Genomic DNA, 23,241 nt, shown 5'->3' on the forward strand with positions numbered 1-23,241 from the left:
CCAGGCCTCCCTCCTTCTCAGAATACCTGTTGTCATGGAATTTGCTTTGCCGATGATCCCCAACGGAATTGTGTCTCATCAGAACTGAGTATTAGTTAAAGGAGAAGGTCTAATTTGGGAATTTCTGTACTATCTGCCCACTTATCTGGCTTTTGTCCATTTCCTGCTTCCTTGCCTTCTCTACAGTTGAATGCAATGCTGTCCACAAGGCTGTGGTGTAGATGCACCACCATCATTGCTGTGCAAGAATTGGGAAAAAAAATATGAATTCGATTTGCTTTCCTTGATAATGATTCTTGCAAAAGTGGTTGTCCATGCCTTGAAAAACAACCTGGAGTTGGAGGTTACCTGTCAGCCTCTACCTACAAGATTGCAAGGTAAATGATTAAAAATACTTGCCCCGATACAGACTAAAGTGAACCCCAGCAGCAGGTAATCAAACACCATCTTCCTTTCTTCACTTTTTCCAATAATGGCTGAGTTTCTACAATGAGGCAGCAGCTCAGGGTCACACTGTCCATCACTCCCAAATGTGGTCACTCCTTTGTCTCACCCACTTTCCAACCACAATTTTACATCCCACCTTCCCACCCATTTTTGGTGTCACCGCAGATTTGGTCTGCCCAAATTATTAGAAGATACTGTAAACACTTGTAGCCCCAGCACTGATATCTGGGGCACTCCACTGGTCACTGGTTTCCCTCCTAAAATTGACTCCCTTTATCCTCACCTACAGCTTCCTGCATGACAGCCGCACTTCTATCAATGCCGATATATTACCCGAAACAGTAGTGACCCTTAACTTATGATTTAACTCTTGTAAGGTATCTTGCTGAGCCTTCTGTACTGTTCAGACACACAACAACAATTAGAGCATCGAACAGTACAGCTCACACAGTGCCTTCAGCCACAATGTTGTGCTGAACTAATTAAGCCAATGAAACCCAATCCCTTCTGCTTGCACACGGTCCTTTTCCCTCCATTCTAGGCATATTCATATGCCTAAGGGCTTCATAGATGCCTCTATTTAATCTGCCTCCACTTGACAGCACATTCCAGGTACTTATCACCGCGTAAAAAAAATACTTCCCTGCACAGGTCCCTGGCAGACCTATTGTCTCAGCTTGCTCCTGCCCCACCAAACTCATTTCTGCATACCTCGACACGGTTTTATCCCCCCTTGTTTAATCCCTTCCTAACTATGTTCGTGACACTTCTCACACTCATAAACTTTTCAATGATTTTAAGTTCCCTGGCCCCCACCGCTTTATTTTCACCATGGATGTCCAGTCCTTATATACTTCCATACCCCATCAGGAAGGTCTCAAAGCTCTCCGCTTTTTTTGGATTCTAGACCTAATCAGCTCCCCTCTACCACCACTCTGCTCCGTCTAGCGGAATTAGTCCTTACTCTTAATAATTTCTCCTTTGGCTCCTCCCACTTCCTCTAAACTAAAGGTGTAGCTATGGGCACCCGTATGGGTCCTAGCTATGCCTGCCTTTTTGTTGGGTTTGTGGAACAATCTATGTTCCGTGCCTATTCTGGTATCTATCCCCTACTTTTCCTTCGCTACATCGATGACTGCATTGGCGCTACTTCCTGCACACATGCTGAGCTCGTTGACTTCATTAACTTTGCCTCCAACTTTCACCCTGCCCTCAAATTTACCTGGTCCATTTCCGACACCTCCCTCCCCTTTCTAGATCTTTCTGTCTCTATCTCTGGAGACAGCTCATCTACTGATGTCTACTATAAACCTACTGACTCTCACAGCTATCTGAACTATTCCTCTTCTCACCCTGTCTCTTACAAAAATGCCATCCCCTTCTCACAATATCTGTCTCCGTCGCATCTGCTCTCAGGATGAGGCTTTTCATTCCAGGACGAGGGAGATATCCTCCTCTTTTAAAGAAAGGGGCTTCTCTTCCTCCACCATCAACTCTGCTCTCAAACGCATCTCCCCCATTTCACGCACATCTGTTCTCACTCCATCCTCCCGCCATCCCACTAGGAATAGGGTTCCCCTGGTCCTCACCTACCACCCCACCAGCCTCCGGGTCCAACATATTATTCTCCGTAACTTCCGCCACCTCCAACTGTATCCCACCACTAAGTACATCTTTCCCTCCCCCACTCTCTCTGCTTTCCGCAGGGATCGCTCCCTACGCGACTCCCTTGTCCATTCATTCCCCCCCATCCCTCCCGGCACTTATCCTTGTAAGCAGAACAAGTGCTACACATGCCCTTACACTTCCTCCCTTACCACTATTCAGGGCCCCAGACAGTCCCTCCAGGTGAGGCAACACTTCACCTGTGAGTTGACTGGGGTGATATACTGCATCCGGTGCTCCCAATGTGGCCTTCTATATATTGGCGAGACCCGAAGCACACTAGGAGATTGTTTTGCTGAACACCTACGCTCTGTCCGCCAGAGAAAGCAGGATCTCCCAGTGGCCACACATTTTAATTCCACATCCCATTCCCATTCTGATATGTCTATCCATGGCCTCCTCTACTGTAAAGATGAAGCCACACTCAGGTTGGAGGAACAACACCTTATATTCCATCTGGGTAGCCTCCAACCTGATGGCATGAACATTGACTTCTCTAACTTCCGTTAATGCCCCACCTCCCCCTCGTACCCCATCCGTTATTTATTTATATACACACATTCTTTCTCTCTCTCTCCTTTTTCTCCCTCTGACTATACCCCTTGCCCATCCTCTGGGTTCCCCCCCTCCCTTTTCCTTCTCCCTGGGCCTCCTGTCCCATGATCCTCTCATATCCCTTTTGCCAATCACCTGTCCAGCTCTTGGCTCCATCCCTCCCCCTCCTGTCTTCTCCTATCATTTTGGATCTCCTCTTCCCCCTCCCACTTTCAAATCTCTTACTAGCTTTTCTTTCAGTTAGTCCTGACGAAGGGTCTCCGCCCGAAATGTCGACTGTACCTCTTCCTAGAGATGCTGCCTGGCCTGCTGCGTTCACCAGCAAATTTGATGTGTTACTTCCCTGCACACCCAGTTGGAAGGTTTGCCAGTACTGCTTGGGGGGTGGGTAGTTTAAATTAAGAGTTGCATGGGGGATGGGAACCAGACTGCCAGAACAGATAGTGGAGAGGGTCGTGGAGACAGATGTTGTTAAGATCTTAGACAAAGTCAGAAATTCAGAGACTAAGCGTGGTGGGACTAATGTTCTGAAGTATTGTAGGAGAGGTAGGTGAGCTCCGGATACGGATCAACAAGTGGAATTATAGTATTCATCAATGAGACTTGGTTGCAGGAGGGTTTTGACTGGCAGTTCAGTATTCCACACTTCCATTGTTTTAGATGTGATAGAGTGGGAGGGGAGGGGTGGCATTACTAGTCAGGGAAAAGGTCACGGTTGGAGAATACCTCTAGCGAGGCTTTATGGATCAAACTGAGAAATAAGAAAGGTATAACCACATTAATTGGTCTATATTGTTGACCACCCAACCGTCCGTGGGATTCAGAGGAATAACTTTGTAGGGATTGCAGGCTGCTGCAGATTTAAAAAGAAGACGTGTTTGCTGCCTTGAGGCAAATCAGGGAGGACAAATACCCAGGGCCTGACAACATGTTTCCTCAGATTGGGAGGCATGTGCAGAAACTGCAGGGGCCCTAGCAGAGGTATTTAAATCTTCCTTAGCAACAGGTGATGTACTGAAGGATTGGAGGATACAGTAGCTAATGTTGTTCCACTGTTTATGAAAGGCTCGAAGAATAAACCAGGAAATTATAAGCAGGTGAGCCTGATATCTGTAGTGGGAAAGTTACTGGAAGGTATTCTAAGGGACCAGGTATATAAAATATTTGAATAGACAGGGATTGATTAGAAATAGTCAGCATGGCTTTGTGGGTGGTAGGTCGTGTCTAACCAATCAAGGATATCACCAGGAAAATTGATCAAGGCAAAGCAGTGGATGTTGTCTACATGGATTTCAGCAAGGCATTTGACAAGGTCCTACAAGTGAGGTTGGCCAAGAAGGTTCAGTCACTTGGTGTTCAAGATGAGGTAGTAAACTGGATTAGACATTAGCTTCACGGGAGAAGCCGAAGAGTGGTAGTACACCGTTGCCTTTCTGACTGGAGGTCTGTGACTAGTGGAGTGCCGCAGTGATCAGTGCTGGATCCGTTGCTGTTATCTCAACCAACAATTTGGATGATAATGTGGTAAATAGGATCAGCAAATTTGTGGCTAACACCATGCTTGGGATGTAGTTGACAATGAGGAAGACTGTCATGGCTTGCAGCGGGATCTGGACCAGCTGGAAAAATGGGCTGAAAAACGGCAGATGGAATTTAACGCAGACAAGTATGAGATGTTGCATTTTGGGAGGACCAGGGTAGGTCTTACACATTGAATGGTAGGGCATTGAGGAGTGTGGTAGAACAATGGGATCTGGGAATATAAATCCATAATTCATTGAACGGATCATAAAGAAAGATTTTGGCACATTGTACTTCATAGATCAAAGTACTGAATACAAGAGTCGGAATATTATGTTGAAGTTGTACAAAATGCTGCTGAGGCCTAATTTGGAGTATTGTGTGCAATTTTGGTCACCGACCTGTAGGAAAGAGGTAAATAAGATTGAAATGAGCACAGAGAAAATTTACAAGGATGCTGTCGGGAATGGAAAACCTGACTTATAAGGAAAGACTGAATATAGACAATAGACAATAGGTGCAGGAGTAGGCCATTCGGCCCTTCGAGCCAGCACCGCCATTCACTGTGATCATGGCTGATCATCCACAATCAGTATCCAGTTCCTGCCTTATCCCCATAACCTTTGATTCCACTATCTTTAAGAGCTCTATCCATCTCTTTCTTGAGAACATCCAGCGACTTGGCCTCCACAGCCTTCTGGGGCAGAGCATTCCATATATCCACCACTCTCTGGGTGAAAAAGTTTTTCCTCAACTCCGTTCTAAACGGCCTACCCCTAATTCTTTACTGTGGCCTCTGGTTCTGGACTCACCCATCAGCGGGAACGTGCTTCCTGCCTCCAGCGTGCCCAACCCCTTAATAATCTTATATGTTTCAATAAGATCCCCTCTCAGCCTTCTAAATTCCAGAGTATACAAGCCCAGTTGCTCCAATCTTTCGACATATGACAGTCCCGCCATCCCGGGAATTAACCTTGTGAACCTACGCTGCACTCCCTCAATAACAAGAATGTCCTTCCTCAAATTTGGAGACCAAAACTGCACACAGTACTCCAGGTGTGGTCTCACCAGGGCCCAGTACAGCTGCAGAAGGACCTCTTTGCTCCTATACTCAATTCCCCTTGTTATGAAGGCCAGCATGCCATTAGCTTTTTTCATTGCCTGCTGTACCTGCATGCTTGCTTTCAGTGACTGATGTACAAGAACACCTAGATCCCGTTGTGCTTCCCCTTTTCCTAACTTGACTCCATTTAGATAATAATCTGCCTTCCCGTTCTTACCACCAAAGTGGATAACCTCACACTTATCCACATTAAACCGCATCTGCCCACTCACCCAGCCTGTCCAAGTCACCCTGCATTCTCATAACATCCTCCTCACATTTCACACTGCCCCCCAGCTTTGTGTCATCGGCAAATTTGCTAATGTTACTTTTAATTCTCTCATCTAAATCATTAATATATATTGTAAACAGCTGCGGCCCCAGCACTGAACCCTGCGGTACCCCACTGGTCACCGCCTGCAATTCCGAAAGGGACCCATTAATCGCTACTCTTGGTTTTCTGTCAGCCAGCCAATTTTCAGTCCATATCAGTACTCTGCCCCCAATACCATGTGCCCTAATTTTGCCCACTAATCTCCTATGTGGGACTTTATCAAAGGCTTTCTGAAAGTCCAGGTACACTACATCCACTGGCTCTCCCTTGTCCATTTTCATAGTTACATCCTCAAAAAATTCCAGAAGATTAGTCAAGCACGATTTCCTCTTCGTAAATCCATGCTGACTTGGACCAATCCTGATACTACTATTCAGATGTGTCGTAATTTCATCTTTTATAATTGACTCCAGCATCTTTCCCACCACTGACCTCAGGCTAACCGGTCTATAATTCCCTGTTTTCTCTCTTCCTCCTTTCTTGAAGAGAGAATAGGTTAGAATTTTATTCCCTAGAGCATAGAAGGTTGAAAGATTTGACAGTGATATACAAAATTTTGAGGGGTTTAGATAGGGTAAATGCAAATAGGCTTTTTCTACTGAGGCTGGAAGAGACAACAGTGAGAGGTAATGGGTTAAGGGTGAAAGGTGAATTGTTTAAGGGGAACATAGGGGGAAACTACTTCACTCAGAGAATGTCCAGACCTTGGAATAAGCTGCGAGCACAAGGGGTGGATGGAGGGTTGATTTCAACGTTTAAGAGAAGTTTGGATAGGTACATTGATGTGAGGAATATAGAGGCCTATGGTCCAGGGTCAGGTCGATGGGACTAGGTAGCTTAAATGGTTGACATGAACTAGATGGGCTGAAGGATCTGTTTCTGTACTGCAGATTTCTATGACTATCTCCTTTGACCTTTACTTCTCTCACCTTAAAAACTTATGAACTTGCTCAGAAAACTCAAATTTTCCTGACATGATTTTACCTTCATGGAGCCATGCTTTTTCTACATGACTCAATAACAATTTTCAAAATAGATAGTTACTTATTCATCAATAATCGATTCCCAACACGTGATTTTGAATTAAATGGATGTAGCTTACCTCCCTCTTTGTATAGTATGTTCACTGGCAATTTTTCATTCCCCAGTTCCCTCCCCAAAATCCAGAGATTTTTAAAAGATTACAACCAACGTTGCCAGTTTCCAATTCTTCATTACTACTTTCTCAGTTTCATTCTCTTTAAGTCTCTGCTCACTTGAGCCTCGCTCCTCTGTTCACACACTTAAGGAAACATTCATACCTCCTAAAAAAAATAATTCTCACTAGCTGCTTTATTGCTTTCTAATTTTTTTTTGTTATTTGCATCTATCAATTACTTTTGCCTCCTGATATGCCTTAACCTAATATTTAACCCCTCTCTTGCAACCATTCCTCCTGACTGGGATGTGTCTGTTGAATATCATGAATCAGCTCTTTAAATGCCTACCACTGTTGGTTTGTCATACTTGATAACCTAATAATTTTACTCCTCAGTCAACTTTACCCTCATTCTATTGCAATAAGTTGCTTCTGACTCTAGTTTCTACCTCCAAAACTTATTAAAAATTCTTTTATGTCATGATTACCACTTCCAGGGGACTTTTTACTGATCTCACTTATTACCCATGGCCAGATACAACAGAACTAACTTGTTCCAATTAGTTCCAAAACATTTTTTCAGAAACTATCCCTAGTGCACGAATATTCACATTTTTCAAGATGATTAACCAATCATCATGAAAGTTAAAATTTCTCTTAATTCTTACACAGCTCTTTTTACACTCAGCCTTTATGTCCCACTTTATTGCTAATATGTCTACTGCTAGGCATCCGTATGCAAAACCTACCAATGACTTCTTAGTCATTAATCTCCCAGTGGCCACACATTTTAATTCCATGTCCTATTCCCATTTTGATATGTCTATCCATGGCCTCCTCTACTGTCAAGATAAAGCCACACTCAGGTTGGAGGAACAACACCTTATATTCTGTCTGGGTAGCCTCCAACCTGATGGCATGAACATTGACTTCTCTAACTTCCGTTAATGCCCCACCTCCCCTTTGTACCCCATCCCTTATTTATTTATGATTTATTATTTTTTCCTTTTTTCTCTCTCTTTTTCTCTCTGTCCCTCTCACAATAACTCCATGCCTGCTCTCCATCTTCCTCTGGTGCTCCCCTTCCCCCTTTCTTTCTCCCTCGGCCTCCCGTCCCATGATCCCCTTCTCTAGCCTTGTATTCCTCTGCCAATCAACTTTCCAGCTCATAACTTCATCCCTCCCCCTCCTGTCTTCTCCTATCATTTGGGATCTCTCCCTCCCCCTCCCACTTTCAAATCTCTTACTAGCTCTTCTTTCAGTTACTCCTGACGAAGGGTCTCGGCCCGAAACGTCGACTGTACCCCTTCCTGTAGATGCTGCCTGGCCTGCTGCGTTCCACCAGCATATTGTGTGTGTTGAAACACTACTTAGCCTTGCTGCTCAACATTTGCTGAGACTACATCTCTTACAACTGTTTCGATTTCACCTCTGCTACCTTGCCACCTTTTCCTTCGTGTCTGTCCCTCCTAAAAGTCAAATATTCCCAAATAATAAATTCTCAGCTTTGATCCCCTTACAAACATGATGCAATAACACCGAGTTCTGGTTCAGTAAGGACACATGATGCCATTTTTTCTATCTTCTTCTAAACTGGTTCCAATAATCCAGGAATGCCAGTCTATCCATTCTGTACGAACTGATCCAGTCTTCTGCTCCTACACACAACAGCATGTGGTACTGGAACTGTAGGCCCTCCAATGACCAGGATCAACCATGAATATTGCGTCCGAGCTGTCACGAAAGCCAGGGCAGTACGACACGGAGAGCAAGCTGCTGCCCTTGTGCCTGATGAATCCAAAGGAATGGCAGAGATTGATGCAGTTTGGCAGCAGCGCCACTGCAAGTGTTGCCAGTCAGCATCGAAATCAATGTAGTTTCTGCCTTAAAGACTCAGCTCCAGATTTTTCTTCCAGGTCTACTCCCGAAGCCTTTCCCATGAGTGAGTACAGCCGCAAGGCAGTGAAAGCTTGAGATCAGTTTTCCTTCTAGATGAGCTGCCAACCACGGTTGACATGCCCCACCTGCCCAAAGTAACTGGCTTTAAGACAGCAGTGAACCACCTTTACCCATTCTACAGTCGGTAGAAACAGTTCCACCAGGTTTAGTAGCCAAGCCACATGTGGAGGTCAGTAGCTGGACTTGGCTGTCAGAGGCTATTTGAGACGCACACTATTGGGAGCATTTAAAAGGTAGTGGGAGCTTATCACCATTACTCCTCCAGGCTATGTCAACATTAAGGAACTATTCTTGTGATTATTACCTTTATAAGATGAACAAAAGTCGGCAATATGATAGTGATCAAGTGTTGATAACCCAAGGGCTGGGTACTACAACTACAGTATGTTAAGCAACAAAGCTCATGCTCCCCATCATGGACCCCTATCATAGTATTTCAATGTACTTTTCAATAATCAAATACATTTTGAAAACCAGAGCAAAAAAGAAATCAAGATAACAAAATTCATGATCAGTGAGTAAAAAAAAAATTCCTTGAAACCAACCTCCAAATGTCGCAGTTCCATTTTCTGGTAACAACCCTTGTTAGGACATTTGACTGTCAGAGAAAGAATTTCTCGTTTTGCAAAATTATCTGGGAAAAGTTGGGCTTCCAACAACATCTCATTGTCCACTGGACATTTGTGTCCAGCATCCCTGTGAGAGGTTTCAAATAAAGAATAGTTAGAAACCACATTTCACCCCATTCCCAATCACTTCCCACACCCCAGTTTCTCCCCATCATTTCCCATATCCCAGCTTTTTTCCCTTTCTACCTGTGTATTATAAGCCTAGGAATCTTTGTGAGAGTTTTACTTCAGGTGAACTTGGGATGGCAACAGGAGATCCATTTTGACTTCCTTTCCATAATCCATAAATAATGTTTGCAAGACCTTATGTCTAGCTTTTTATGCCCACAAATTTAACGCTCCTTGTATGATCTACTATTTCCCCCTATAATACATTGTCTATTTCCAATTGTACTTGCATTTCTTGCAAGGTGGAGATACCACAGAATATTCATTCCAGTTTAGTGGGAGTGATAATAGAAGGATTGCTGCTTCTGCAAGTTCCATCCCATTACTTTGAGAGAAATATTTTGAAATCGTTACAGGTTTTTAATGAATGAAATCAGGGTATAAAAATAATATTTGAAAACCACCCTTTGCAACATCTAGGTGTCTCAAAGCACATAACTGATTTGTGAAGTTGTGAATACAGCAAATGGGCAGCCAACGTATGCCATAGCAAAATCTTATAAATGCCAGAAATATTTATTGTGCTGTTGATTAAGGAAATATTGGCCAAGTCAATAGGGCAATTCTTCCTCCACAGTGCTGGAGAAGCTTTTACATCTACCTTATGAAGGTAGTTAACACTTGTTTTACAAAGTAATTATCAGTGACAGTGTAATACTTACACTAGTGTAACCACCAAGAGACAAAACTAGCTCCAACACTCTTGGCAAAGCTCACAACTGGCATTGTCTGCAGTTCCAGTCAATGGAAGTGGAAACAAGTGGTGCTCAACCCAGAGTGAAGACAGCTAGGACTCCATAACAAGGAAATGTTACAACAGCAATGTCGGAATGTTATTGCCTTGCAGCCGTAGAATATTAGGTGCACACTGTTATTTAAGCATTGATAAGCTCCATAACCAATTTGAAATGTTAAATGTAAAAATTAAGAGTCACTCAATCAAAGGAACATGAGCATTGAGCATGCAACAGCTCCCTTAAGTGCCTTTTTTTAAAACTAAATATCAACTGACAGAGTCAAATCTCTCCAGGCATCCACCTATGTCGAAGGCAGAGGGAAATTTTATCTGAGTTATCAATCTAATGGTGCCCACAGGAAATTTACTAAGGAGGTGTTTGTGAATTATGACCAGGCAGAGGTATCCATAAGCACTTACAAATATCCCAGTCTTTATCACTTGGATGCATTCAAGATATGTTATTTCCTCAGGCCGAGGTGAAACTTTGTTCCACAGCCAAACCAATGTCCCCCATGAATCAAAGCAATGTTGACTGGAAAATGAACTCAGTGAACAGGACACACACTAACAACGAAACTTTTTACCAACAGGTTATACTGGAAATAGCAGATTGCCAATAATCTTGGGAAAGTGTCAGCCTCTGTTCTTGTTACAGTTTCTATTCATTCTGTGTTCATCAGGTTGAGCTAGATTCTATGCAAACATTTTGCTAATATAGAGTTGAGCCCAGATCTCCTTTTTCTCTCTCTCCCTCTCACCCTCTCACAACGGTACTTGAATTCCACACCCAGAACAGTGCCAGCTTCTGCTCTTGCCTCAGTTCATCCATTGCTGAAACTAGATCTTTACATCCTTATCACTGAACTCACATCTACAACCCTGCACCATCCCAAATTCACCCACTATCTCTATGCCCACAGACCTTTCACAACATAAAATTAAATCTCTTACCCTTGTGATTAAATCCCTCTTGGACTCACTCCATTTCTGTAAGCTTTGACAGTTTATCAATCCTCCAAAGATTATTTTGCTCTGATTCTAGCCTCTGATAGTTCTCCCATTTCTTTTGGTCTACCAATCCAAACAGAGTCCTACATTTTGGGCTTCTCTCATCAGCATCTGTGCCCTGACATCACATTACTTAGATCTATTACTAAACCCTTAACGATGTTAACTAGCTCGCTTATTATTTCCTCCTTCTTCAGCAATGATCTTTTTTTTTCTGATAAAGGCTGAACTGATTTGGGATGGTTTCCTGTGTTGAAAGTGCTACACAAGTTTTTGCATGTGTTATGCCGCAGAATAAAAACTACTCATCGTTTTTAAGTTAAACAGATGTCACAGAAAATTTTACTAAATTGTAAATCTTTACATAATTTGGCAACAATTCAATAAAACATTCTCAAGTGATTCCTGTTTTTTTGTATTAAACAATAATTCAACAGTTCATAACATTTTAAAACATATTTAATGTCTTCACAATGATTTTTTATTAACGAACTAAATTTTGTAAACCAGCATTAAATTAATTGGATATTACTGCATCTATCGAGGCTTTTGGTCCATTAATAATGAGTTGGAATATCACCTTAAAAAAATTCTAATTAAAACCTAAGGATTTTAAACAACATACATCAAAGTTGCTGGTGAACGCAGCAGGCCAAGCAGCATCTATAGGAAGAGGCGCAGTCGACGTTTCAGGCCGAGACCCTTCGTCAGGTCAAGTCCTGACGAAAGGTCTCGGCCTGAAACGTCGACTGCGCCTCTTCCTATAGATGCTGCTTGGCCTGCTGCGTTCACCAGCAACTTTGATGTATGTTGCTTGAATTTCCAGCATCTGCAGAATTCCTGTTGTTTGGATTTTAAACAAATTGCTATCAAGTAACAGAAGCATATGATATTAATCTTCAGTAAATGAACTAAACTTTCCACAGATCAAGTTCCCTCTGTTCTTTAAAGGTTGAAGAGGTAGAATTTATATTTATTTTTACTACAAAAAGATAACCTCTCACTAAAGATTAAACAAGACTGGGAGAGAGAACTTAATATGACTTCTGTTAATGAGGACTGGTCGCAAGTTTTGAAAATGGTTAATTCTTCTTCGATATGTGCCAATCATAGTTTAATTCAGTTTAAAGTTGTTCACCGCTATTATTTAACAAAGGAGAGGCTATCCAAAATATTTCCTAATATAGATAATTAGGTGCAAAAATGAAGTAGCTACTTTGTCACATATATTCTGGTCATGTCCCTTGTTGCAATCTTTTTGGAAATCTTTATTTTTTACTATTTCTAAAGCTTTGAAAATTAATTTACAACCTAATACATTGACTGTTCTATTTGGAATAGTTCTGCATCATATTCAGGGTATTTCATTTTCAAATCAACATGTAATTGCATTCGTCACATTGTTGGCAAGAAGAACTATTTCATTGAAGTGGAAAGATACCTCTGCTCCGACACTAACTCAATGGTTTTCCCAAGTAATGTTATGTCTTAGTTTGGAAAAAATTAGAAGTAAAACTTTTGACCCCCGATTTGATTTTGAGAGAAGGTGGGGCTCTTTTGCTAAATTTTATCATTTAATTTGAATCAATTTACATGGTTTCCTTCCAATTTTATATTATATAAATGTAATTTGGTGGTTGTTGTTTTCTTTTTCTTTTTTTATTATATATAAATAAATGATGATAAGATGTATCACTCCGGGACTTGGTTCCTAATGGGTTTTTTCCCCCTCTTTTTTTTGTTTTATAGTTAGTGGGGATTTTTTTTTAAGTTAGCTGCGGTTCTCTTTTTTCCTTCTTTTTCTTTTAAATTTTTTTTATTAGCATACATATGTTTTTTCTTCAGCTTTATTAATTATATATACACTAATTTATAGCTGTAGAAGGTTATATTAATAAAAAGATTTAAAAATGAAATGAGAGGTTGAAGAGCAAACAAGGGAAGTTAAACATTTGTGAGCTGCAAGAACAGGAGAATACCAATTTAATGGTACAATTCGGAACAGACAGGTCGACACATAAGTATTGAAAAAGATAGTTCGAAAATAGACCATTGTTAAGTCAATACAAGAACATTGGACTCACAGTTACAATACTTCCGTATTTAATAACTTAAAATTTTAAGCTTTCAACATGTGTTCTTTTAAGTGTATTCCTAATTATTCACTTACAAAGAGAAGTCATTTTTAAGCAGGTAAATTATAACATAACCCTTACAATCACTTCCTTCTCATGTAGGTGTTTGAAAACTCCTAAATTCCAAATCTACTGTACCCTCACGTATGTGACTGCTACTTGTTAAAAAGACATTGCCCACTCTCCCTCTGATGAACTGATCTTCGTTTTCAGCTTCCTGTCTTTTATCCATCACTTTTCAGTCTCTGACATTCAATCTCTAGTGATTGTGAATACGAGTAAATTAATTGATGCAACACTGAAGGAAGTTTAGGTTAGAAAATCAATGCTCCAAAACAATAAATGCTCTAAATACTACTCTATACAAATAGATTAAATGGGAAAAGTTTCCTCCAAAGCAATAGATGGAGCAAGCTCCACAAGGATTCGGGGAGATCAAATTGAACAAGCAGTACTCGTGTAAACAAGGACTAGTCCAGGCAATGTTTATTTTCGTATATTCAGAACAAATTCGTACTTCTAGTGGAAGTTGCCTATCTCCAACATAGCAACTATTTTAAAGAAGCAGTCCATTATTTATGATTAAAGAAAGCGGGTTACAATCAAAATATAAAAGGAATCCCACTGAAGTCAAACAATAGACTTGAAATCAGTAAGTCAAGTCTCTCTTCAATGACAAACTGCAATTCAATCAATTTTGGAACAATTTAATCCACTAGAAATTAGCTAAATTAGAACCAGAAAAACAAAAGCTGGTAAGTCACAACCCTTCATGCTTGCTCCACCATTTAGTAGATCATGGCTGATCTTTACTTCTGGGTGGATGGAGAGGGTTTCTTACTGTCTACTCCAACTGGGCTCCTCAATTTTGAATACCTTCATAAAGTACAGTACTGCATGGGGGGTGGGGGGTGGAAATGCAGCCTATCCAGTCTCTCCTCGTAACTGAAATATTCCATCCTGCTGAATCACCACTGCATCCTCTGCAATACAATGACATTCCTTCTATATAATATAGCAATGAGAATTAAGGACAGTATTCCACCTGAGACCTAACTAATGTCATAAATAGTTGTACCACATAATGCTCATTCGTATATTCAATGCTACGGCTAGTGAAGTTAAATAGACCGCATGGCTTCTTAACTGGCTTATCAATCCGTGCTTCTCTTTGGACACACAGACCCTAGTCCCTCTGTGACTCAGCTCCTCTCAGGCTCCCAAGTTCGACTGTCTGTTCCCAGCCTTTCTGGTCACCTCAGAATTATCTGTCTTGAAACACACTGAGCATCTGAGCTACTTCAGTCCTCTGGGTACAGAATTCCAAAGATTTACTATCTATTGTGTGAAGACATTTCTTCTCGTTCCTACACCGAGTGGTCAAGTTTTTATCCTGGGATGATGATCCCTGGTTGTAAACACCTCTGCAGGGGAAGTGTAATCCCTACATCTAGCTTGCCCCATGACAAAAGAATTCTGCAGGTTTCAATTACACCAACTTTTATTCTTCCAAACTCCAGCATGTATAGTTCCAGTCCTCTTATCTCACCTAACAGGACATTTTCCCCATTTCAGATACAAATATGATAAACCTTTGTTCCATTTGCTAAATCAAAAGTACATCCTTCCTTACAGAGCGAGACAAGACCTGTACCAGATATTCTGCACATTTCCATTAGGGCTCCATTTGACAGAAGTAACAATTTTTATTGCAAAAAGATCTAATTGCTCAGTCTAACTGCAAGTGATTTGTATGTAAGGACGCTTAGGTTTCTCTGAATAGCAATACTTTTCAATCTATCATCATTTAATAAATACTTTGCTTTTCTGCTTTCTTCCATCAATGTATGATCTCACATTTCCAACAGCTTTCTTGGTGAACTGTTATGGATTGAATGTGTTTTTCTGAATACAAACTTCCACAAAGTTGCTCTTCAGAGCAGTCTGAATATCAGGGAGACCTAACCAACTGGCTGGATAAGATCCTTCCCAGGAAAGCTTGGATCTAACTCAAAAAAACTGGAGGCACACAGAGAGCCCAACATGTAGGTTTCTTTCTAACCGACAGAACATCCAATTTTGTTGTTAATAGTAATCTGACAAATTTTCTACATTTTTACTGATAGCCAGTTTTCCTTTACAAAAAAGTTACTTAAATTATCATGATGCAAATTCAATTCTCATTCAACAGGAATTCTGCAGATGCTGGAAATTCAAGCAACATACATCAAAGTTGCTGGTGAACGCAGCAGGCCAGGCAGCATCTATAGGAAGAGGCGCAGTCGACGTTTCAGGCCGAGACCCTTCGTCAGGACTAACTGAAGGAAGAGTGAGTAAGGGATTTGAAAGCTGGAGGGGGAGGGGGAGATGCAAAATGATAGGAGAAGACAGGAGGGGGAGGGATGGAGCCGAGAGCTGGACAGGTGATAGGCAGAAGGGGATACGAGAGGATCATGGGACAGGAGGTCCGGGAAGAAAGACGGGGGGGGGGTGGCCCAGAGGATGGGCAAGAGGTATATTCAGAGGGACAGAGGGAGAATCCTTCCATTCATACCTAATAACAATTGTTTCTCCTGAGCATTTAATCAATGAACCATTAGATCAGCAACTTGCATCACTACTTCTAGATAACAAAGGCTCCATAGATAACAAAGCCATTCAATACCATTTTTAATCGGTATATCAAAGCAGTTTATCCCAAACATGGGACCAAGTACAAAAGAAAAAATTTAAACACTAACCTGATAGACTTCACAATGCAAACTCTGCAGAACCTGTGGCCACAAGGTGTTTGGACAGCCTCCCTCAACGCCATTAAACAGATTGGACACTCGTATTTGTTTTCCAATGGTGGGTCAAACTCTACATCGTAACCTTGCATCTCTTCAAACACAGTATGGGAGTACTGTCCATGATTGCTGCAATTATCCCTCATGCTGTTGTTCACAGAGCAGCATGAGCTCTGGAATGTGGGATCGCGACTGCTGTCACAGTCCACCATTCTTCTGGTAATGCCAATTGTGTCTGGTGTTGGCTTCAGTGTGCAAAGCGCTTCATCATCCTGTAATATAAATCAAATTCACCAAACTTTGACAACGGCCATAAAAGGTTATCAGAAGTTTTCTGGCAGTTGACTGACAAGAACTGCATAAGTAAGCATAACTGATAATTACTAATTGATTTTCCACGATGCTACATAATAACAGCAGTCTTGTAAAAGCTAAGCTAACTTTCTTCTTTAATATGACAGCAATTGACACACCCCATAGAGAAGAGATGGCAATTGGCAGGCCACTGGCTTGGGACTGCTTTTGTTTTTAATTTTGTTTTGTAATTAGGCATTTTCAATGGACATAGTACTCATATCAGTACCAATGATACAGGTCATGCAAAATGATTACAGAGATTCTGGGTGAGTGGAGTGGGGGAGGAATTAAAGATCTAAACCTCAAATGGCAAAAGTGACAAATACCATGCATTGGTAAGTACAGAAATAGTAAGATTCTAAAAAAAATATGTAGAAGGAATTTAAATTGTTATAGCACCATCTAAGCCCAGGTTAACATATTTACAATCAGATATATTAGGGCTGCACTCCCCACCTCTCCAAATCCCACTCCTCACCCCCCCCGCCCCCAGTTCTAGGCTTCACCCTACATTTCTCCCATTTCCGTCTCACCAGCAGACCCTTCCAAACCTGCTTCCCCCCCCACATGCTCCACCCCAAAATACCCATGTGCTCCCTTCCAAATACCTCCTGTGCACTCTCCTCCTCAAACCCATTCCCAAAACTCACCTCATTCTGTTCTCCCACCAAACCTTTACCATATCACTCTCGCTCATAGTCATACACTACAGACCGACCAAGATGCCCCATTCAAGCTCATCCCCATTTGCCAGCATTTGCCCATAACCTTCTAAACTTTTCTAATCCATGTACCTGTCCATCTGTCTTTTATAAGTTATTGTACCTGGCTCAACCACTTCCTCTGGCAGCCAATTCCACACAGATACCACCATTCGTGTAAAAAGAGAATTACCCAAGTTCCTCTTAAATCTTTCCCTCTCACCTTAAACCTATGCCCTCTGGTTTTTGATAGCCCAACTCTGTGAAAAAGACTAGAATGCATTAACCCTATCTATGCCCCTCGATGTCATCCAGCTCTATAAAATCAATTTTCATTCACCCATGCCCTAAGGAATAAAGTCCTGGACTGTCAAACCTCTCCATATATCTCAGTCCCCCCAAGTCCAAGCAGAATCCTTGTAAATCTTTTTCCAGTTTAACAATATCTTTTTTATAGCAAGGCAACCAAAGCCAAACACAATACTCCAAGTGAGGCCTCAACAGCATTCTGTACATGACCTCTCAACTTCTATACTTAATGCCCTAATTTATGAAGGCCAGCCTTCTTCACCACTCTGTCTACCTGTGGAACCACTTTCAGGGAACCATGTACCGGGTCTTTCAGTTCTACCACGCTCCCAGGGCCTTGCCATTCACTGTGAAAGTCCTACCTGGATTTGAACTTCCAAGATGTAACACCTCACACCTAATATGAATTAAACTCCATTTGCCATTCATCAGCCCATTTACTCAGCTGATCAAGTTTCCCCTGTAATTTTTTATAACCTGCATTGTCCACTATACCACCTATTTTGTGCAAGCTTACTACCAGGCCTTGTACAGTCTTCCCCAAATCATTGATACAGATGACACAACAATGGGCTCTGAGTCCTGAGGCACAGGACTAAAGTCCGAGAAAAGAAACTTTCTACCATTAAGCCAATTAGTCAGCTGTCCCTGGATCCCAGTGATTCCAGAACAGCCTACCACGTGGAACATTATAAAGGCCTAAATGAAGTCCATATAAATGACGCTTACCACCCAGCCATCAACTTCCTTGGTCACCTCATCAAAAACCTCAATCGAGTTTGTAGGACATGATTTCCCATGCACAAAACCATGCTGGATACCCCTAACCAATCTGTCTTTCCAGATGTGGACTGCCCCTCAGCACTCAGAATAATTTACCTACCACAAATGCAAGACTTACTGACCGAGAATTTCCAGACTTTTCTTTGCTACTCTTTTTAACAAAATGTAACATCTGTATCCCTCTAGTTTACCAGAACCTCACCAGAAGGCTCCCACGATTTCTTTAGCATCCTATGTGGTTCTTGGATACAGCAGGTCAGGCCCTGGAGATCTATATACCTTGATACCTTTTAAGAAATCCAGCACCTCCCCTGCTGTAATGCAGACCATCCACAAGACCTCTCCATTTATTATTCCTAGCTCTGAAGACTTTATGTCTTTCTCCTGGTAAGAAACACAGGAGTAATGTTCATTAAGGAGCTTGCCATATCCTGCTGCTCCACAAAAAAAGAGCCCCTTTGATCCTTGAGGGCTCTTCTCTCTTTGCTTACTTTTTTCCCCATTTAATACATTTGTAAAATTTTTGCCAAAGTTATTGCATGTTCCCCTTTTACCATCCTGATTTCCTTCTTGATTACACTTCTGCAGCCTTTATACACCTCCAAGGATTCATTTGACCCAAGCTGTCGCTACCTGACCCACGGCTCTTTCTTTTTCCTGCACAGGGCCTCAAAATCCAGGGATCCCTATGCCTATCAACCTTGCCCTTCACTCTAAAATGGACAACACAAACCTCGGGCTCTCACTATCTCACCTTTAAAAGCCTTCCACTACCCATCGACCCTTTGCCCACGAACAACAGCCATCAACCACTAGAATATGGCACAGTACAGGCCCTTGAGCCCACAATGCAGTACCAACCTTTTAACCCACTCCAAGATTCTCTAACCCTTCCCTTCCACATAGCCCTCAATTTTTCTTTCATCCACGTGCCTATCTAAGAGTCTTTTAAATGGCAGGGTGCTTCACACACCCACCACACTGTATTAAAAAAAACAGCTGCCTCTGACATCTCCCCAAGCCCTATACTTTCCTCCAATCACCTTAAAAATTATCCCCTCTTGTACTCACCATTTCCACCCTGGGAATAAGTCTGGCTGCCCACTCTTATCTGCACCTCTTATCTCATAAACCTCTATCAAATCATGTCTCATCTCCTTCGCTCTGAAAAAAAAGTAATATCCCCCAGCTCACTCAACCCATCCTCCAATCCAGGCAGCACCCTGGAGAATCTCCTCTGCACTCTCTAAATCTTCCACATCCTTCCTTTAATGAGGCAACCAATCTCAAAACAATACTCCAAGTATGGTGCAACCCAAGTTTTACAGAGCTGTAAAACTACCTCGTGGCTCTTGAACTTAATCCCGACTACTGAAGGCGAACACAAATACCGTCTTAACCATCCTTTCAACTTGTACACCATCTTTGAGGAATCTATGATCATGGTCCACAAGATCCCCCTGTTCCCTGACACTACAAAGAATCCTGTCTTCAAGTTCGACCTTCCAAAGTAAATCATTTCACCCTTGCTGGGTTGAACTCCATCTACTACTTCTCAGTGCAGCTCTGCATCCAATCCATGTCCCATTGCAACCTTCAACCCTATCCGCAATACCACCAACCTTCATGTCATCTGCAAACTTTTCCTCATTCAAGGCATTTTTAAAAATCACAATGAGCGGGGGTCTCAGAACAGATCCCTGCAGAACACCACTGGCCTCCAGGCAGATACACTCTATCGACTGCCTTCCATGGGCAAGCCAACTCTGAATATATGCAGCCTGACTTTCTGAATGATCCTGCCATGGGGAACTTTGTCAAATGCCTTACTAAGATCCATATACACCACATCCAGTACTCTTAACTTCAATTTGCTTTCAAGGTTGTTTCATGTCATTTCCAGTACACAAGTCTAAGGAAGAACGATGCAGCACAAAAAAAACAAAATTATAAAAAACACAATAAACATAAATTCACAAGATAGCTTATATGCATAGATTGATTGCATGCACATACAGTGATGCTAGGTACAGGAGTGTCTGTACACAAGGTGACTGACAGGAAATTAAGTATTGGTGGTGGGGCGTGCTGAAGTTCAAATTTTGTTGTCATCTGGCTGTACATATACACAACCAAATGAAACACATTCCTCCAGGTTCCAGTGCACCCACAAGCATATCACACACCAAAATAATACCATAAGGTAATAAAATATAATTCACAATGAATGCAGTACGCAGCACAGGTAAACTATAAAGAGCTCGCTGTTCCACTAATGAGACCTTGGTGGTGGCAAGGTATTCATTAATCTCACAGCATAACGAACTCTCTGTTGTGGGGTGGGTTAGTGGGTGGAGATGCTGTTTAGCTCTACTGCTTGGGGAAAGTCACTGTTTTTGAGTCTGGTGGTCCTGGCGTGGATGCTATGTAGCCTCCACCCTGATGGGAGTGGAACAAACAGTCTATGAGCAGGGTGAATGGGTTCCTTCATGACATTGCTGGCCTTTTTCTGGCAGACTTCTGGCTTTGATGGCAGGTAGGTTGGTGCTGGTGATGCACATGTCACTTCCTCAAACAATTTAATCCGGCTCATGAGGCACGACCTGCCCTTCATAAAGTCACGTAATCAGACTATGCTTCTCCAAGCACTTATATATCCAGCTTCTAAAAACCTTCTCCAATAGTTTGCCCACCACTGACAGAAGAACTGATCATAATTCCCAGGACTATCCCCATTACTTACTTTAAAAAACAAAGGAATAACATTTGCCACCCTTCAATCTTCTGGTCATCTCCAGAAGTGAGGATGCGAAGATTATCACCAAAGGTGCAGCAATCTCTTCTCTTGCTTCCTGCAGTAATATAGGGCATATCCTATCCAGTCTTTGAGCCTTATCTATCCTAATGTTTTTCAAAAATTCTAACACATCCTCTTTCTTAAAGCTGACATGTTCAAGCATATCAGCCTGTTTTACACTGCCCTCACGTTTGTCAAGGTCCCTCTCAACAGTGAATATTGAAGCAAAGTATTCATTAAGGACCTCACTCTATCTCCTCCGACTTCAAGCACGTTTCCTCTTTTATCCCCCATCAGTCCTACCCTCACTCCAAACTTCCTCTTATCTTCATGTATGTGTGGAATGCCCTGGGGTTTTCCTTAATCCTACTCGCCAAGGCCTAATCATGTGCCCTTCTAAGTCCCTTCCTGCCTACCTTGTAACTTTCTAGAACCCTGACTGATTCTTGCTTCTTAAACCTTAAGTAAGCTTTCTCCTTCCTCAACTAGATGTTCCACATCTCTTACCAACATGGTTCCTTCACCCTACCATCCTTTCCCAGCTTCAATGGGACAAATCTATCCAGAACCCCATACAAGAGCTCTCTAAACAAGCCCCACATTTCTATTGTGCATTTTCCCGAGCACATCTCCCGCTATTGTGTGTAACAGCGTGGGTTTCTTCTGAGTGCCCCAGCTTCCTTCCACAGTCCAAAGACATACTGCTTGGTAGGTTAACTAGTCATTGTAAACCGGCCCATGATCAGGCTACGGCAAAATCGGGGTTGGTGGCCGGCGTGGCTCAGAGGGCCAAAAGGGCCTATCCCAATGTATCTCAATAAATAAATCAATCCGTCCCAACTTATGTTCCCAAGCTCCTGCCTGTAGCATAATCTACCCTCCTGCAATTAAAAAACTTGCATTCGGTCTGTTCGCATTCCTGTCCAAGGTTACGGTGAAGGTTAGGGAGTTGCAAACTCCTGTCTCATACTGTCAAAATTCACCTTATCCCAATTTAGAAGTTGAGCTTTTCTGCACCTTTCCACGACTATTTAAAAACTAACGGAACTGCAGTCATTTCCCAAAATGGTCTTTCAGTCACCTCACTCACTTGTCCCACCCTATTTTCCAAGAGTAGGCTGAACTTTGCCCTCTCAATATTGCCCAAGGAGTTTTTTCTGAACATACTTCACCCCATTAATGCTCTTTAACTCAAACCCTTTCAGCAAGCACACTCCTCAAATCCTTCACCCCAAACTCTTCCTTCTCAATCCCACTCCTCAAACCCACCATAAACCCCAACCTCAACCCCAAGCCTCCCTTTCCCCCCCAAAAAAATTTCCCTTTTCATCTCACTCCCAAACACTTCTCCACTGGACCTTTCCTCAGTCCCATTCCTCGTCCAAACCCCTCACCCCACCCCATCCCATCCCCAAACACTTCTCAGACCAGTTCCTCGAATTCCATCCCCAAACTCTTCTCCCTCAACCCCATTAAACGTTTCCCCTTCCCTTCCCTTTCTCAACCCCTCCCCACACTCCCCTCTCGCTTCTCCCATTTGTCCTCATCACCCCCTCCCCCCACTCGCCCCGGTTCCGCCTTCATCTCGGACACTCGGCTCAGCGCCGCGCACCCACTACCCTGGTAACAATCCTCACCCCGCTCCACGGCTACAGTCTCGGCTCCAAGACCGCGTAACTGTCTCGGTTAATTTTAATGCCGATTTGGGTCTCGACCCAGCACTTCCGGAGAGGAGCCCGTCCCGAAATCCGTACTTGGAGCGACGCGGCTCGACTGCCCAGCGACCAGACCTCCCGCCGCCGCCCCACCTGCTGGTGCACCACTGTACTGCACCTGGTGCTGGCAATGTCAGCAAAGAGCGACCCAATTACTGACGAAGGGTCTCGGCCTGAAACGTCGACTGCGCCTTTTCCTATAGATGCTGCCTGGCCTGCTGCGTTCACCAGCAACTTTGATGTGTGTTGCTTGAATTTCCAGCATCTGCAGAATTCCTGTTGTTCCCAATTACTGTTCCAGGTGCAAGGCCTTATGCATCTCATCACAAACACAGGAAATCTTGAGCAACACACACACAAAATGCTCAATAAGTCAGGCCACATCTTTGG

At 42.5% G+C, this 23,241-nt stretch overlaps 1 protein-coding gene across 1 annotated transcript in view; it reads right to left on the minus strand.

Moving 5' to 3' along the window:
- traf6 (TNF receptor-associated factor 6) overlaps window positions 1-22,910 on the minus strand; it is a 47,859-nt gene extending 24,949 nt beyond the window's left edge. Inside the window, exons 1-3 of the mRNA XM_063062210.1 lie at window positions 22,774-22,910; window positions 16,142-16,461; window positions 9,267-9,417 (exon numbers count right to left, since the gene is read on the minus strand). Coding sequence (XP_062918280.1) covers window positions 9,267-9,417; window positions 16,142-16,401 — 411 coding nt within the window. The 5' untranslated portion in view covers window positions 16,402-16,461; window positions 22,774-22,910. The remainder of the gene's footprint in view (window positions 1-9,266; window positions 9,418-16,141; window positions 16,462-22,773) is intronic.
- Window positions 22,911-23,241: the final 331 nt, after the last annotated feature.

The sequence above is a fragment of the Mobula hypostoma genome, chromosome 11 (genome assembly GCF_963921235.1).
Source record: "Mobula hypostoma chromosome 11, sMobHyp1.1, whole genome shotgun sequence".
NCBI lineage: Eukaryota > Metazoa > Chordata > Chondrichthyes > Myliobatiformes > Myliobatidae > Mobula > Mobula hypostoma.